We start from the raw sequence: 19,046 nt of genomic DNA on the forward strand, positions 1-19,046 counted from the left end.
TGGGGCAGGAGGAGATTATGCTAAGTGAAATGAGTAAGCAGAGAAAGACAATTATCATTCGGTTTCACTTACTCGTGGACCATAAGGAATAACATGGAGGACATTAGGAGAAGGAAGGGAAAAACGAAGGGGGCAAAAATTAGAGGTGGACACGAACTATGAGAGACTATGGACTCCAGGAAACAGGCTGAGGGTTTTGAGGGGTTGGGTGGGAGGATGGGTTAGCCTGGTGATGGGTATTAAGGAGGGCACGGAATTGGGGTTATGGACATTGGGGAGGGTATGTGCTTTGGTGAGTGCTGTGAAGTGTGTAAACCTGGCGATTCACAGACCTGTACCCCTGGGGATAGAAATGTATGTTTATAAAAAATTAAAAATTAAAAAAAAAAAGGACGGCATGGATTGCATGGAGCACTGGATACACAAACAATAAATCATGGAACACTACATCAAAAACTAATGAGGTACTGTACGGTGACTAACTTAATAAAAAAATAAAAAACAAAAATAATAAAACATCCCAAGTACCTTCTTTTTAGAGGATTCCATTAATTCATATTTAGAAACACTTTCAATAAAATTTTATCTAGATGATAAATTCATAAAATATTAAGAATATATCCCATGTTCTAGATAATTCCCCTTTATATCCAACGAATACAGCAGCCAAGTATTTAGGTACTACGGTAACTGAATCTCTATATTCAAATCTCAGTTTAAGACTTTCAAGAATCTAGCACTCTCTTTTCATCTGAATTACCTTAACATTTGTATTTTTCCTTCCAACCAGCAGGTACGTTGACAGATCAGGAATACAGTTTACTCCAAAGTAAATGATTTAGTTCTCCAACCCTCCCCCCCAAAAAACCTCTTTTCTTCATTCAACAAAGAGCAAATTCAATTTAACACATTGTATTCTGAGTCTCTCAATTCAGATGAAACTGCAGCATTAAATTTAAAAAAAAAAAAAATCATGAAGACTAAGAATGAGGAACTTCTAGGCAAAAATGCAAGAGCTAACTAATATTTCATCATACCTTTGTTTATCATATCTCTTTTTATTGAAGGTGAAGATAAATCCAAAGGGAACAGTTTTACAAGAAAGGTTTGTCCTCGGGGACTTACCTTGTTAAGAGCAAATGACAAATGGTTTTCCCCTATAGGAAACTGACTCCTGTTTTATATAAATGTATCCTTTCAGATTTGGTACCACAAAGGAGGCTGGTAAGAGCATCAGGTTGCTGCTGCTCGAAAGTTCAGTTATTTGTCATTTTCTTGGTCTCTCTTGGATGGATGGTTTCAAATAATCAACAGGATTAGTGCTCAGATCGTGCATCTTTACCATGAAACAGGGCACCAAAACTAAGTTCAAGTGTGACCTCACAGATGTACTTACATAACACTCACACACACACACACACACACACACACAATAAAATAAGGCAAAATCTTGGTAATTACTCACTCCTGCCAGTCTCCTACTATTAGTCAGTAAACAACATATCCTTCCAAAAATTCAGATTAAGGAAAGGAGAAGTCATCCAATAACATGACTGCTGGTGCGTCTTCCGGTTGCTATGGAATAAAGGGCAGTCCCTGCACATTTTCATTCTGTTGGCTCTCACTGAGCACTGCAACACCTTTAGAGCCCGGCTGGGCAAGTCTCAGCTTGTACCACTGACATCAGCTGCCAGCATTTTACTTTTGTTCTGTAGGGGTGACCTACAGGAATAAGTGTTTCAGTTTTTAAAATTAATAATTCACCTTTTTTTACAAAGATCGTTAGGACGATTAGTACCACCATTACCCTCATCAAAAAAGTAGAGGCTCAAGTCCAGTGTGAGATTATTTACGCAAATATACTGATCATGACATACGTCACTACACCCAGCAAGGAGAAATCCAAACGTGTAGAACATTCTGGTTTTAAAAATCTAGAAAAAATGGTATTTCCCCTTAATATTCAGCCTATTTATGATTAGGAAAAATATTTTTAAAATTTGACTTCTGTGTCCTTCTAAAACAAAGCAATTAAGGAATGATCTGTATGCCAACACGTACAGTTGGAAATAATAAAAAATTAAGATATGTATTCAAACCTTATGGGATTATAAAACTTTAATTTGCTTTTTCTACAAAAAAATAAGCGTGGGGAGGAAATTGGCCCACCTAACCTCTAAAGTCTGTTCCAACTAAAAATTTCTGATTCTAAAATAAAATATCCTAATTATGTCTGATGGAATCCCACATATTTGTGCCATTTGGAAGCATGTGTGTAGCTCTAATGACAGACTTTTTCACCTCTCTCATCTCTACTCTAGCACCCTGGATGACCCCTTTGGTCAGCTGTGCAGAGCCAGACACACTAAAGGTACAGGGGAAGAAGGCAGTAGAACAGTTAAGTAGAAACAGGGAAAGAAGCTGAAGTTGAGCCCGAGAGAGGAGGACACCTATCACAGGGGGATCTGAGGTTCCAGCTCCAGACCCAAAAGCTTAACTGGTCTGCACACAGGGTCAAGTTCTGAAACAACAATTCCTGGATAAAGCTTTTCTGTACAAGGTGTTCTTCCAAACTAGAATATTAAGTCGTTTGCTCTTGGGAAGTAACTCCAATATACAGTAAGTGGACCATTATTACATTTTCACATTGAAAATGGCTTGTTTTTTGAGTACGTCATAGGACATAAATGGAATAGTCACATTTTTAAAAAACTTTTAAATGCTAGAATAAAATTACCAGTGCTTTTACTGACACTATATTGACGGTAAAATAACAAAAAGCCAAGTAAAATTATACTTTGATTCTGAGGTATCTAAAAAGCACAGAACACGTTATCACAAATAATGTTTACAGTCATGTTGCATTAAGTTCGTAATACAATCTTCTGTGTAAGTGCGAGTGAAATTGACGTGTGCTCCATCATTTGTTTTGCAAGGTTACATTTATGCTTTATTCAAACACTGGCTGATTAAGCTTTACACTGGCATTCTCTTACATACATCACATCTTCTCTCTTACTTTTGGAAAGCTTCAATATATGAGAATCTAGTAATTTAAATGTTATTAGAATCTATAACTTAAATGTTTCTTAATGGCAGAAAGAATTAACCATAACCCTTTGAGAAAAGAAATAGTAGTTTAGTTATGGGATAAGATCAATTAATTAGTACATCACTCTGTATATTTTATATAATTTTACCATTCTGTCTGGTTAGCAGTCACCTGTAGCAGAAATATTTTAAAACACTGCCAATATGTTTTATTAAGTCATATATATTTCTATTGAACCTTTTGTCTTTTTTTTTTTTTTTTTTAAGAGAGGGAAGAAAGAGAAGGGGAAGCAGGAGGAGGGAGAAGGGGAGAATCATAAGGAGGCTCCACACCCAGCAGAGTCCAAATTTGGGGCTCGGTCTCAGGACCCTGACACCATGACCTGAGTCAAAATCGAGAGTTGGGTGCTTAATCAACTGAGCCACCCAGGCGCCCCTCTATGGAACCTTTTGGTTCAGAGAGAAGCTTAGCCATTAAAATTACATAACCAAAAAATGCAAGCCTTATTTAATGTAATGAATTTACTTCTTCATGCCTTATTCATTTAATTAAATTTAAACAACAAGAAAACATCAGCTTTCAAATAAAGAGACTTAGGTCTACATTTTGTGTTGTTTATTAAAATGCCATTAATCATTGTTTGTTATACATATTAGTCTGCTCATTACAGAATAATCTCCAACATGAATAATGGATTTTTTTTTCTGCTATAGACTCTAGCATTAGAAAATAAGCTTCTTTAGTACCTGACCTCAGTCACATAAAAACACTGAGGAGCCCTCTTCATTCCCTGAGGCAATGAATCAGATGTTAAACTGCTTTGAATGCTGGCCTAAATTATCAGTATATTAGCTCTCAACAACGGATGTCTCTTTCTTTATATTCCATTATGTCCTGTAACAGAGCTGCTAACTTTGAACGGAATATCTTAGTGGTTAGTTCTCTTCCCTGATCAACTTACAGAATGGTTCTAACGGTTCACTCAAATCTACTTACACACAGGTTATAAGAAAGATGCACAAAAGATTAACACCATTTCACCTCTGAGAGGTGTATCTCACACGGCTGTCTTCCTCTGTCCTGCAAACACGAACTACTGTCCTTGTGTTCGCTCCTTTCTATGCTGATAGGTCAGATTTCAAGTAGGAGAGCCTGGAACTACTAAGCAAAACACTTGACAAATAACTGAGAACAAACTTCCTGATTTAGAAATGTTATTCTGAGAAGAAACGACATGAGGGTTGATAAAGATCAATCACTCTCAACCATCCTGCCTCAAACAGAATGTAAGCATCATTTTAAGTCTCCATTGAGTCTTTCTTGAAGTTAAATTTAAATTTTTTCAGAATAAGGAAGGATTCAAGTTTATGTTAATAAACAAATATTTCAAATTATATAGCTGTAAGAATAACAGAAGGTATGAATTGTCAAGTACATGTGTTGGGCACATGGGGTTTAATTATACTGCTCTCTCTACTTCAATGGAAGTTTTTAAAATTCTGAAATAAGGAAGTTTTAAGTCTACATACATTTATGGCATACAGTTTTCTTACTTTTTTTTAAAGATTTTATTTATTTGAGATAGAGCAAGAGCAAGTGAGAGAGGGACGGACAGAGAGAGAGAGAGCATGCATACAGCAGGGGGTTAGGGCAGAGGGAGGAGAAGCAGGCTCTCCACTGACCAGGGGGCCCAACTCAAAGCTCCATCCCAGGACCCTAGGATCACGATTTGAGCTGAAGGCAGATGCTTAACCAACCGAACCACCCAGGTGCCCCGGTATACAGTTTTCCATTATATATTGGCTTCCCAAATGTAAACTGCTTCAGATAAGCTAATGAGATCCCAGTCAAATATATTAACTTTGTATATTTCATATAATACTATTATATAACTTTGTAATAATAAAATAACTACAAGGAAACTCCAATACATCTCAACTTAATGCTTTTCTATCTACAACACTAAGTAAAAGTTAAATCCCAAGCAATAACAGTTAAAGACCACACAGCCTTACTATAAATATTTTCAACAAAATATTAAAAACATTTTCAACAAAGTACAAGCATCTCCTATTAGTCAAAATCACACTAAGGCAAAAACAACCATTCATCCAACAAATTATCTCGCCAAACTCTGATTTATCCACTTTATTTTTATCTCTATTTTAGAATTCTCCACTATTTTCATCTAACTATATTTTCAATATCTCCTTCTACCCTTTCACCCTTTTTCATTCCCAAATATCATCTGTGTCATTTCTGTAGCCCTCTACAATTTGAATCCTTAAGAAATATGTTCACACAGTTGGGAATATGTAACTCGGGTCTAATACCTTATTTTTCCCTTTTCTTTCAAAATAGTCCCGAAAACCCAATGAAACCCTGAGTTTCCAGGATTCCTAAATTAACCAAAATAGTACACGCACTAAATACCAATTGATATAAATCCTTTAATTCCTCATCCAAAAATAAAGCTAAGGGCAATGGCATAGAACTACAAGCTTACAGACAAACGTACCCAATTACCTGCTAGCACGCTTTGGAATCAAATTTCAGATTTCCCCGATTCACCCTCATTCTTAACCTATTCCTTCAGATCAGGGTGTTGTTCTGGGCATTGGGTATCATCTCTTGGCATTCTTTTTAAGGTTTATAAGCCAAAAGGTAAACTGGAACTTCCAAAGCCCACGTAAAATGCATCACAAGACTGTGCTGTGGGATTGGGAAATTCCAGACAGCAATGAAAATTAACAAAAACACAACAAAATAAGAAACTTTAAATCTCCAAGCAAGAAGCTCTTATTTCAAAGTTTACCCAGGGCACCAGGACTGGAGGTGAGTCAAGTTTCTGGACGGCTACTGTGACCTCGTCTCACCAATACTCTGACCGACAGCTCTAGTCCACCATCCCTTGCATTTCTATCAAAACTATTCAATGTTCCAGGAAGTCTAACCCATCAAAATATTTAAATGCATCACCTTCCAATTTCAGAAATAAAATCCCACCTCACTTCCAAGCCATATGGCTCTCAAACCTTTGCTGAAATATGAAGCCACATCTATTATAGAGCGCGACTCATTCAACATTATTTAAAAGGTTTTAAATTTCAAAACTCGGCAGACTTCTAAAAATAAAGGAACAGATCAAATGTTGATCCAGCAGTATAACATCTTAATCTACCATAATTGGAATGATTTACAATTTTTGTCTTTAACTGGAATGAATTCAACTTATGGCTTTTGTATACCTTTTGTAAAAGGTATCCTCTAAAAATCTTCCTAAAATGTGAAGCACGGTTGAAAGTTGTTCCCCAATTCACACGGAGGTCATTCAAAGAACTTGAATCGAATATTTCCCTCACTTTTCTCTGCTTCAAGAAAAACAGCACTGGAGTGGCTCCTAATATTGTTACAAGATACGTATAATGCAAATACTGGTGAGCAAATATTGTACTGACCAAAGTTCTGAAACACCAAGCAAAACATACATTGAAATGACTTTCTAAAGACCTACACATATACAAACACACATGTACACAAAACACAATATATACGCTAAATTCTATTTCTCTTAATATATGACCGTCCTAAAAATATAAAAATGACTTTTTAAACAAAAATGTTTTAAAATATCATATGAAGGCATGCAATATGACCTTGTTATAAAGCAAAGAATTCTAACTTTATCTGGTGCCTGCGTATTAGTTTTTTCCTGTTGGGTTTTCATTATGCCACATCAAAACACATACTGTACATGTAAAATGATGGTAAAGGTGATTTTAAGACCACTAGGAGAGTATCTTTTCATGTGTTTTTTTATTAATGACCTTTACACTGACACTTCATTAAAACTCATCTCCAAGACTGTCATCAGACATAATCAGATACCCATCAGTGAAAGCCTGATGTGACAGAGTGTACTCTTTGGTTCTTTAAAATGTCAACCTTAATAGGAGCAGAGGGGAAAACCAAGGTTCTGCTGCAAAGTAACACATCTACCCAAAGTAAAATGGAGAGACGGGAACCTGAAACATCATTTCCATCATCCGGCACACAAATCAGACCTTCGCAATACTCCTTTCTTTTATTCCTACCTTTCCAAAAACCTGTGCTTGAGCAAATCACAATAGAGGCCCCTTAGAAGAATATTATTGCACATCTACCAATGCACTAAGGGAGAGGCATATACAGAGAGAGGAAGCATTTAAGAGAAAAGGATCACCATAAGCAGAAAATAGTAAGAACCTATCCTCACAAAAGTACGTGTACTCGGTACAACACTACAGCTGAAAAGCAAAGAGAAGTGGAAGAAACACTGGATGTCCTGAGTCACTTCTGCCCTCCCCCCCATGTCCACAGTTCCCCCTTCAAGCCCCACTCCCACCAAAACCTCCCCGTCCAGAAAAAAGGACTGGGTAAGTATGCAGTGCACTGGTATTTAACAATGAAAACAGCATATGATTTCTAAACGTATCTCTTCTTTCTGCCTCTCTCCAGTAACCTCCCTCACCCACCGTCCCACAACTAAAGCATGGGAGAAAGAAACGAGTGATAAGCAAGGACTTTCTAAATGGTTTTGCATATTGAAAGAAACTATGATGACTGAGACTAAAGAAGATCAGATACAGGTTTAAGAACAAGAGTTATTACATTTGAAATTACAGAAAGCTATCAAATACTGGAATCTGGACATGGTTCAGACACTTGAAAATGTTCATATAAATCAATATGAAAACAATCATTCAAAAATAGTTTTTTTTTTTAAAGATTTTATTTATTTATTTGACAGAGAGAGATCACAAGTAGGCAGAGAGGCAGGCAGAGAGAGAGAGGAGGAAGCAGGCTCCCTGCTGTGCAGAGAGCCTGATGCAGGACTCGATCCCAGGACCCTGAGATCATGACCTGAGCTGAAGGCAGCGGCTCAACCCACTGAGCCACCCAGGCGCCCCCAAAAATAGTTTTAAAAGCAACAATCATTATAATCTATTAATCGTCTGTATAGTTATTAGACGGGTAAAGAGGTGAGATACGGCAGGACAAAAGACTTATCTCGAACTAATGCAAGAGCTGCCTCTTTCCGCAGTCTGCAATGCTCTAAAATCTTGAAGTCTAGTTGCCAAATTGACATTAAAATCTTACGAAAAAGCATACTCCTTGACCAAAAGACACATTATTTTTTCGGCCACCAAACCTGAACAAAAAGAATGCTTATTTAAGTATAAACACTATTGAGGGAAAGAAAGCAGGATCACCAATGGAGAAAGAGAAAAGAATACCAGCGGACACGAAGGGAATGCTTCTCAGAGCAGGGCCCTGAAGTAATCCAAAGGCACTTGCCTGGACTCCTTGACAGGACTTTAGCTCTTTTCAAAAGCAGCTGAACAGCATAAAGAGGAAAAGTCAAGGCTATAATAACTGGGGGAGAAATGTTGAAAAATGAGATAAACAGAAACCTGAATTTTTATTGCTTCTGATGGGAGAGCTCACGCTACCACCTCTCCTTCTCTGTCTCTGTCTCTGCCTCTCTCCCTCTCTCCATCACACTGCCTATCCACAGACTTGGGAAATTATGTCCCGTTTTAAATATCTCATCGGAGAGCAACAGGCAGGAGTCCCAACTGTCAGACACTCGTCTGGCACAGACAGAGCGGAGCTGGCTCGGCGGGAGCTCGAGCTGTGGGGCTCAGCTAACTCCTATGTGGGTGAGCAAACCAGGGCACTTGGCCACGGCTCCCGATGGGGGCCAGTGAAACGGTGGGACCTTCTGAGACTGAGCCCCAGCTATGGCCATTATGCTTGACCCAGCCTCTGGGTTTTCCTTCCCTGTTGCTCTTAGCAGAAGAAAGAAAAGGCCAGCAAAAGGCCGGCCTTTCGGGCCATCGCTCAAGGAACCACCAATCCCTGGCTGCCCGACACTGTCGTGTTTCCCGCTGGCCAGTGCCAGTCTTGCCATGGAATCCTAGACCATCCGTGCTCGGAGGGCCGGGGAGAGCACAGAGCCCTAGTGTTTCATTTTACAGACAGAGCAACTGAGACCCGGAGGGCAGAAGTGAGCAGCCTCAGGCTTCACAGGCAGGGGTCCTGTCCCCCCGGTGGGGTCCGAGTCCCCCAACAGACCTGGGTTCTCTCTTCTGCCCCGTCCTTTGGCCGGCACTTGGGAAGACTGTTTCACAGTGTCACCCCCTCTCTCCTCTGCCCCTCCACACCCCTCCACAGATCTGTCCCCTCTCACCAGCCCCTGCACTTTCATTTTCAGGCGAGCCGCCTCGCTCCCGCTTTTCCCGGGCTCAGCTCCTGCCAGCCCTTCCCCATTTCTGCCTCAACAGGATCAAGAACGTCTCTGGTCGTCCTGGTCCTGCCCGAGCGAAGCAAAGGCAAGCAGCCCTGACTGGGCATCGCAGCCTCTAACAAAAGCAGTGAGGAGAAGTATCTAGGGTTTCAGAGTCAGCAGTGGGCTGACGTCCGTGATGCGCAAACGTAGTATTTGGGGGCCAGACGAGAGATTTCAACGAAAGCGCTTAGCCAGAGGCCAGTACCTAGCCAGGGCGAGGACGGGAGCCTCCTGCGGCAAAATCAGGCTCAGGTTACATCATGAGTGGGACAAGGGTATGTATTTGTCCAAGAGGCCAGTCAGACGGATAGAACCTTAAGAAAACAATGCTGGGATAACCTTGCCATCTCAGCCACGTTCCCTGGCTTTTTCCCAAAAAGTTCCTTTTTAAATGGGTGTGAAATTCACTGGAAAAAAAAAAAGCAGCAGAGGAGACGGCTGAGCTGAGAGCTGCTACTTCATATATTGGGACTAATTGTCTATAAAAATAACGTAAAAGGAGTCATATAATTAAACACTTAGCAGGAGTGGGGAGAAGGAGAACAGGTAAGCTGAGCGAGGCAGGCAGAAGCGCCGTGCTGTAGTCACACAAGGCTTCAGCAAGAAAGCGGACACGCGGTTTTGAGTCAACTTTCACCTGGATGTATAAATCACATCTCCAGTTTGAGAAAGATCAGGACTAGCTAATCTAGATCACTCTAAAATGGGGGGGGGGGGGGGGGGAATCATTCTCAATCAAAATGCTTAGAAAAAAAGATACAGAGCAAATTACTCAATCGTGACATTAGAGACAATAATGCAGCCAACTGTTTCTTTAAACATCTTGGAAAGCCAAGGAACGAGCACCCAAGATGACATTTTTCACATTATGTTTTACTGCATAACATTCCAAGGTTACTTCACACCTCAAGATTGGGGTTGGCAAATTATTCCAAAATTACTTACTGCTACCGGTACGCAAGGGATGACCTCGCACATTTTCCAACCCTTAGTAAGATAATTCTCAGCAGTGCATTAAAAACCCGCAGAATAATTCCTCAATGAACTCATCTTTATACGGTTATTTATTGTCATTATATATTAACGACTACATTTTTATAAAGTCTATAAAAAGGGCACAAAATGTTTTCAAATGGATTCATGTATAACAGATGTGAAAAGGAAACTATAAATTGGACAACAAAATGGACAATGGGAATTGTATGAGTTTATGAAATGTTGCATTATGAATTCTCAGTCTGAGATCCCTGGACCAGGAGATTCATCCAAATGCAGTAAAAGAATGCCATTATAGTAAAACTGCAGAGTAGAACTAAAACATAACTTTGGGCTAACATGCTATTAATTCAGTGTAATAACAAGACTGGTTACAAGTAGTAATCCAAATTTCACAGTAATCCAAACAGTTTCATGTCTTTGGGGAGGAGAGAATGGTTATTTAATGAGTGTACATTACTGGGCAAAATCTTTCAAAACTTAGGGCCCACTGAGGAGATGATCAGGAACATTTCAAAAGAACTTTCAGATGGCAAAAGATTTAAAAAGTTATCTCCTCAATAGTCTCTCATAGTAAGAATCAAGGTGTATCGAGCATGTACTCTGTATCAAATACTGAGCAAAGCACTTACATGAATTATTGTCAACCTTCACAAAACCCTGTAAGGCAGGTCACACTGATCCTATTTTCCAGATGAGAAAACTGAGGCTAAGTTAAACTCAATAACTTGTCCGAGGTCCCACAGGTAATAAGACCATCTGAAACCTGACCCTAAACCCTGCGTTTGTAACCAATATCCTTATCCCGTCACTCCCTTTAAAGGACAAAGTACCTACTGCGTACTCTAAATCTGTTGCCATTTTTAACTGATTTGTTTTCATTAAGTACATCCGGTACCTTGATAAAAAATATAAAACTTCCAACACAAAGGTTTTAAAACAATCTCATACACTTTAAAAATCTTAATGGCAGAAACTAATTGGTAAATTGCAAGACCACAATATAAAAAAAAAATGCCTAATCTGTTTTAATAAAAGCCAAGCTTAAAAACCATTACTCTCTATTGATGTTCCTGATTCTTTGTGACATTCCAACACATGAAGTACAGTTTCTTAGAAAGGGACTTTTAAAAAATACCACATTTTGCTGATTGTACTTAAATGTGGGATAATAGTATAGTTCAATCCAAAAATCTGTCATCTGAAGAGGAATAAAAACTTATATAACGATATCTTTCTAATCTTAGTTGAGAAAGACACTGACTACCACTGTTTCAGTATTTGTCTTTTAGAGTATATGCTGCCGAAGGAGGAAAACAGAGGAAAGTCAATGATGCAAGAAGAGCCCAAGAGATTGGATTCAATGGTTCTCCTAAAAAAATCCCGCTAAACAAGTACTCAGATACAGAAAACAATATCCAGCCACTTCTAGTTTAGAAACATATGGCAGAGAGTAGGGCAAAGAATCGAAAACTTTTCAGATAATAAAGTCAAATTAAATGGTCAAAGAAGACTACTACTCAAACAGCGTCAAGTGAGGACTCAATTCTCCAGACAATTTTTCAATATTATTATTGCTGTTGATTTAATTAGCCTGAAAACTATTATTACCACTTAGACTTTTGAGGTAGTTTTTTAAAAATCATTCTATAAAAGCGTATTGTTAATTATGCCATATAAGCACATTTTAAGAATATACAATATATTGATATGTGCCAATAATACCCAATCTACAGAGTATAGACCCATACTGCCAAAATACTAAGTTTCTCAGGTTAACCTAAATTTTTGAGACAGAGATTGACAGACCTGCATAGGAAGGTGTTCAGTGTATATACGTAAAGGACTAATGCTGACATTCAAACTATGCCAAAGTATCAATCTTGATACTATTTTATGCTGTGCTAATACGTATTATACCCGTACAGAGACAGGCTTTGGTACAAAACTGCCAATTAAGACAGCATATTAAATTTAAACTCAATAGAAATAAGGCTATTATATGCTTGAATGCATATATAATTAACATTTTTTCTTTAAATAAAAGTTCTAATCAGTTCACATTTTTAGTAGTGATAATCTCATGTTGCAAACAGCACAGCACCCTCTGCTGCATCTGCTCTAAGAAATATAAAATTCCCACAAAAAAGGATAGAATCAAAGTAAAAATGAACCTTAGAAATCAATAGGTTGATACTCTTTTATTTACTCCAGTACATATTTTTCAAACGTTAACGCTTATAAACAATTTTCACTTAAAAAGACCACTAAAAATGCTATAGTAACAACTGAAGTAGGTCAGGAAAATGTTTTAGTTTGAAAATATTTAAAATAGTGAACAAACAAAAACAATACTGGTTTCCAACACTTTTCATTCAAATTATAATAATGTTGTCAAAAAAATTCTTTAAGGATGGCATGGCCTGTCATGTTAACCAAATTTCACTTTATTTAAATCTGCCTTGGGTTTTTGCTGCAGATAATTTTAATTGATTGTGTAAGTGCTCAGGAGTACTTTTTCTGATTCAAAGGGCATTTACCATTACTTCTAAGAATTTTTAAGTGTTTTGTGAAAGGGTGTGTGCAACTTACACAACTTGAAAATAAAATGATAATCAGAAATAAGTTATATTAAATTATGAATCTTAATTTGAACAGTTCAAAAATTTCTACTTAAAGAAAAAGGTCCCAGGAAAATAACTAACTCCAAAAGTATATTTTACTAAGGACAAAAGCGAAGGATGCCACCTGCTTCAGCCAGCCCCTTTGTGAACCACTGGAGGTCCCAACACAATACACTAGAAATGAAAGTGACACCTGTTTAAAGCAGCCATCTGTCCCTAACAAGCTAGATTTAGCCAAATCCATTTAATCTCGGATTTCCAAAATATGGGAACACTATGCACCTGTGAACAGAGAGGAATTTAAAATCTGTTTTGCCATGGCCACTGGGAATCTATACCCAAGAGTTAAAGACAAATGATTCCATTAGGGAAACTAAGTTGTCTTGTTTTTTAAGTAAATGGAAATAGAGCCTTTTTTTCTAATGTTCAGCATAAAAACAAACAACTAGCAGACTTATTTTAATTTAAAGGTTTACTTCCTTGAAGACTCTGCACAATTTAAAAGCTTTCTTCTTTGATATTCTTGTTTCTTGTAACACAATCTGACTCTATATGCCAAGAACAAAGTAACACTTCCATTAGTCTGTTTAGGAAAGATTTTTTTTTAACTCTTCTCATAGTATGATGCTACATTCACCCTTTTAAATACACACACACACACACACACACACACACACACACACCGCGCCTGGGTGGCTCAGTTAGTTGGGCAACTGCCCATGATCCTGAAGTCCCAGGATCCAGTCCTGCAGAGGGCTCCCTACTCAGCGGGGAGTCTGCTTCTTCCTCTGCCCTTCCCCCTCTCTGCCCTTCCCCCTCTCATGCTCTCCTTCTCTCTCAAATGAATAAATAAAATCTTTTAAAAAATAAACACACCCACTTACACTTTAAAAATTTGAAGAGCAAATATCATACTCCATCTGCTAATCTCTTCGGATAGAAGTTTAGAGAAAATCTCTCAGAACATCAGCTTTCTCAAGAATCAACACTGTTACCAAAAAGTAACTTATCATCATTTACATAGTGCACTGAATCTATCTTGATCAATGATTCACTCATTTATTTAACTGCTAATTTTTTAATGGCAAAAAGTTAACCACACTGAATTTTTTTAGGGTACCAGGATGTTAAATGTATAAACTATATACCCTTTTGAGTACCTGAATACAGGATTATCTGAATACTAGAGGAATACTGCTCTTTTTTAAATTAGGCATAACTACCACATATAATGAAAACATTGTGGAATGATGCACTTTAGGAATGCATTTTAGTTTACTATCTTATGCATGTAAATGTACTACATAAATATGCCTACACCATTTAATGAAATTCATAGGCAAAGCAATCTCAAAAGCTTGAGATAGGCATTAGGACATGCAATGAATCGCAGACACTGAGCTATTCAATACAAGTTATAAGTAACTCCTACTTAATACCTTTCATTTTAAGGCATGGTCACTTTCACAGATTTTAATTGGTCTAAAAACTGAGAACACAGGAGAATGCCAATACAAAATATAGTTCTCGCTAGGAAAAATACCACAGAAAGAAGAAACTAAATGCTAAGTATTCATCCTTGTGTTAAATTTTAAAATTTATCATCAGCTTAGTATTTCTAGGGACTATTTACTCAATCCATACGAATAACACAGACATACTTGAGCCCAAAACACCTCTTTTACAAGGCAACTTTTATACCACCTATGTGCTTTTAAAAATGGATAATAGAATTCAATTTAAGTTCTGCTCTCAGATCAACTTGTGACTGAAAAATCTAAATTATGGAAAACTTGAGATAACTGTAATGAGTGAATTGCCTCAAAAAAGTTCCTGGACACTGCAAATAAAAATATTAAACCATAACATTAAAGCATATAATCCACTCAGCTGAAAACGTACTATGTAAATGGCATAAGGTCTAAAACTGTCTCAAGACAGCAAAACTCCTATTAACTTCAGAGACAGTATATAGGACCCACGAGCTTCACCATCCAAAAGTATTCAGGCATTTGACACTCATCTGAACAGGAAGAAAAAAAAAAAAAATACAAGTTAGTATTAGAGATTTGCATGGAACCCTGGTTGGGGAATGAATATAAAGAAATTTGAGTTCTCTGAGAAAGACTTCTTCCATCCTCACTTAAAACAGCAATCACAAGGCAATGAATTGAAAGAGGAGAAGTTTTTTGAAAACCCCAACTCTTATTTTACAAAGTATTAGCCTTAATGGCGTTACAATTACCCAACCTGCTCATTGACAATCTCAAGAATAATTAATACTGTCACATTATTCACAGGCTGCTCTGTTAGGTAAATCAATATGTGTTTGCTGTGGGAAGGAAGACTGTTTAAATACGTATTTTTAAATTCCAAATTGGAAACTTCAATATGTGCAAATATAACAGCACACTGTATCTGTTTTAGCACACATTCATTATCAAACTCTTTACCAATAAGCTACTAATTAAACGTTAGGCAGAAAGACGGAACAAATTTACAGGATCTTTAAAACTGGGTTACCTCTAGCCAAGAGCCCTACTACTGGAGGGCTGATAATTATTCAAAATCTACAGAGAAACAGATTTTTAAAAGACAGACTAAAAAAAGAAAAAAAAAAAGTGCTCTCTCCTCAGCAGCTTGAAGTCACTGTCCAAAGAGACCCAAAAGTAAACAAAAAAAAAAAGAATAGGTTAAGTACACAGATGCCTAGATCTTGACAACCACAAAGAAAGTGAAATATACACACGTTTCAAGTTGAGAAGCTTCATACATTCTTTATGAACAACTTGACTTCCATTTCAACTCTCAAAGGAAAACGAACAGAGAAGACGAGGTGGGGGTGGGGGGGGCGCACTCTTCAAAGTACCACTGTCACAAATAACATTGTAAACGGAGTTCTCCCGAAGCTCCCTGATGCCCTTTTCCCTATTTATCTCCTAACCACAATGAGAACTGTTAACACTCCACGGTGGGCAGGGAGGTTCGTCCAAGCGAAATGGAACCTCACGGCCACCCCTCCCACCTCCGCAGGAAGGATAAAGCACTGTCAGTAACTACTAACCCAAGTACCACAGATGCCCTGCATCTGGTTTAAATCACAAGCACACACGCGCGCGCACACACGCGCACACACGCGCGCACACACACACACACACACACCAAAAAGAGAGAGAAAGAGAGAGAGGAGAGAGACTTGTTTTAAAAATCTCTTTCCCAGGGCAGCGGAGAGCCCAGCGGAGAGGCCCCTGGTTTCAGTGTGTGTGCAAGGGGTGTGGGGGGAGGAGAGGGGGGGAGGGAAGAGTGCTGAATGGATATTAAGACTGTTTGCAGCACAAAGAAAACACAGTTTTAAAAGAAAAAAAAAAAAAAGAACCCGTGCAGCGGAGGATGGCAAAAGCAGAGCAGCCCATTTAGCACACGGCCGAGAGGGGCCAAAAGGAAGGGAACGGGCGGTGGGAAAAGTTCCCCGTTGTACGAGGATAAAAATAACAAAACCCGTACCAAGGCCCCACAAGTGCACCACCACCACAACAACAACAACACACCACCTCGCGGGTCCCCCCGGCACGCTGCTGCCGGGTCTCGCTTTGCAGAGAAGCAGGAAGCCAGCAGCTCGGGGAAAGCAGAGCATTAAAGGAAGAAAGCCAGCCAGCCTCTGCCTTCACCTGACCCTCCTGCTCGGAGCCAGACCCCGGGGAGAGCTCCCGCATCCGCGCCGGGGCGCCGGGGCTCCCGCTCCCGCTCGGCTCGCAGCCTCCGGCGCTCCCGCTCCATCCCTGACGCGCGGCCGCCGAGGGCCGGGGCGGCGCGGCGCCCACACCCCCGAGCCAGCCGCGGCGCGCTCGGTCCATTGTAAACAAGCCGGGGCGCGGAGCCCCTCGGCGGCGGCGGTGGCGGCGCCGCGGCCGCCCCCGGGGTCAGGAGGGAGACCCCCGGGCGGCCACACTCGGCTCGCGCGCACGGACACACACACGCACGGACACACGCGCTCCCACGCAGCCACACGCTCCCACACACATGTAGAGACCGAAGAATATTCACCTTGGCTGTGGATTATTGTGGTGTTGTTGGTGGGTGATGGAGATGGTGGTGGTGGGGAGGAGGAGGAGGAAGAGGAGGAGGAGGAGGAGAGGAGTAGTTGTTGTTGATGGGTAACAGTCGCCAGGACTACGGTGACTATGGCGCTTGATTCACAAGGCAACGGTTGCTATAACTCACAAAAGAGAGAGAGAGGGAGAGAGAGAGGGAGCGAGAGGGAGAGGGAGACACTCGCACGGGGAGGGGTGGGGAGGGAAGAGCGGAGGAGGCGGGCCCGGCGAGCCGCCGGAAGGGGCGGGCTCGGCGCCGTGACGGACAGCCCCGAGCCCGGGCCCGGGCGGCCGGCGCGGGGGGAGGGGGGGAGCCGGGGGCGCGGGGAGCGCGAGGCGGGGTTCCGAGGACGGGCTCCGGAGAGCTGCGCTGGGGTCTGGCGGGGGCTGAGGTCACCCCAGAGGCCTCTCGGAGGTGCGCTTACTCCTCGCGCTGACGAGGCAGCAGGGGGGCTGCAGGGGCGTGGTGCGAGGGGTACTTTCCGCGAGGCGAGAGCCGCCGGGCCCGGCAGCCAGCTCTGCGCACAGCAGCCGCAGAGCCGCGAGAGGGTAACGAGGAACCCGGGAGAGGGGGCGTGGAGGGCGATTCCACACACTTTCTGGGAGACCAACTCCGGCGGGCAAAGAAGCCGCTTTGAAGAGCGGTCTCCTCCCCCGCTCCTGGCCTGGAACGTCATTTCCGGGGCGGGGCGGGCGGAGAGTCCCGGATGTGCCGCCGCTCTGCTCTTCCCCCCCTTCTTTTTCCCCCGTTTTTTTTTTTTTTTTTTTCCTTCTCCGTTTCTGAGGTGCCGGCGGTGTTCCCACTTGCATCCGCTGTCTGCCTTCCAGCATGCCTGGGCGCTTCCGAGCTCCGGGGCCCGCGCCGGACTGGAGCGCCCGAGCCGCCTGCGCCCTGCTGCCCGCGGCGCTCCGGCCCGCTCCCGCCTCCTGCGGCCCCGACTCGGAGGAACGCGGGCGGCGGGGGTGGGAGCGAGCTGCCTCCGCCGCCATCTTAGAGCAGGCGAGCCCCGGGCGTGTGGAGGCCGCGCGTCGCCTCCCGCTGTCCGGCCGCGGCATGGCGCGCGGACGGCCGGGGCCGAGCCCGTCCGGCCCCCGCTCGGGAGCGGGAGGCGGGGTGCTCCCTCCCTGCCCGCGGGCGGGCGGCCGTCCTCGCGGGAGGACGAGCGAGTGCATGGCGGCCCCCCTGGGCGGAAGCGCTGAGGGGCGGGCTAGTTCCCACCTGCCGGGGTCGCACCCGGTTCCGTTCTGCCCCCCCAACCCGAAGCGAGCTGCTCGCCGTCGTGGACGTCGGCCGGACCGGGGCACCCGAGCTCAGCCCGCTCTCCTACTCCCTGCCTCGCCCTCGGCCCTATTGACAACCTGCGGTGTCCGTGTTTCCGGCCGGGTGGACGAATGGCTTCCTCGGGGGCGGATGCTGTCAGCACACCCCCGCCGCCCGAGCCCCGCCGCCCCGGCGCCGGCTGCCAGCATCCCGGTCCAATCCCCTGCACGCAGCCGTCCTGCAGGCACACTCCCCCGGGCCCTGCCGATGCCCCAAACCTCCCCAACACGGGCAGCTAAGCTGCTTAGCCAAGACAATAACATTAGAAGTGGAGCCTAAGGAAGTCAGTTCTCTGGAGGCTTAATTTTTGCACCTGCAAAATAAGGGATTGGGGCCGACATCAATTCCCAGTGCTAAAATAATAATAGCGACCATTACTGAGCGCTTACGCTGCCCCGGACATTGTGCTTAGTGTTTTACATACATTATCTCATTTAATCCTCGCAGCGCCCCTGTTAGGTACGAAATACTCTCATTTTAGGGGAAGCAGGCACAGAGTCCTTAACTAGTTGGTGGTTTTATGTTACTGCTCCGTGCCCTGGAATATTAGATGAGAGTATTTTAGGAAGCAACTGTTGAAACAATAGATTGAAGAAAGTGATGTTGCCCTAGGTAATCAATCAACGAACGA

At 42.1% G+C, this 19,046-nt stretch overlaps 1 protein-coding gene across 5 annotated transcripts in view; it reads right to left on the reverse strand.

Moving 5' to 3' along the window:
* RFX3 (regulatory factor X3) overlaps positions 1-19,046 on the reverse strand; it is a 444,526-nt gene that overhangs the window by 271,187 nt on the left and 154,293 nt on the right. The window contains exon 1 of one of the 5 annotated variants that reach the window (XM_059142830.1): positions 17,048-17,264. The exons of 3 other annotated variants lie outside the window; for them this stretch is intronic. Coding sequence is in view for 1 of the 2 variants with exons in the window: in XM_059142825.1 (XP_058998808.1) it covers positions 16,672-16,780 (109 nt within the window). In the remaining variant the exon portion in view is untranslated. Of the gene's footprint in view, positions 1-16,671; positions 17,008-17,047; positions 17,265-19,046 lie in introns of those variants that run through there. One more of the 5 variants, XM_059142825.1, reaches the window with a different exon arrangement.

Source organism: Mustela lutreola, chromosome 12 (genome assembly GCF_030435805.1).
Source record: "Mustela lutreola isolate mMusLut2 chromosome 12, mMusLut2.pri, whole genome shotgun sequence".
NCBI lineage: Eukaryota > Metazoa > Chordata > Mammalia > Carnivora > Mustelidae > Mustela > Mustela lutreola.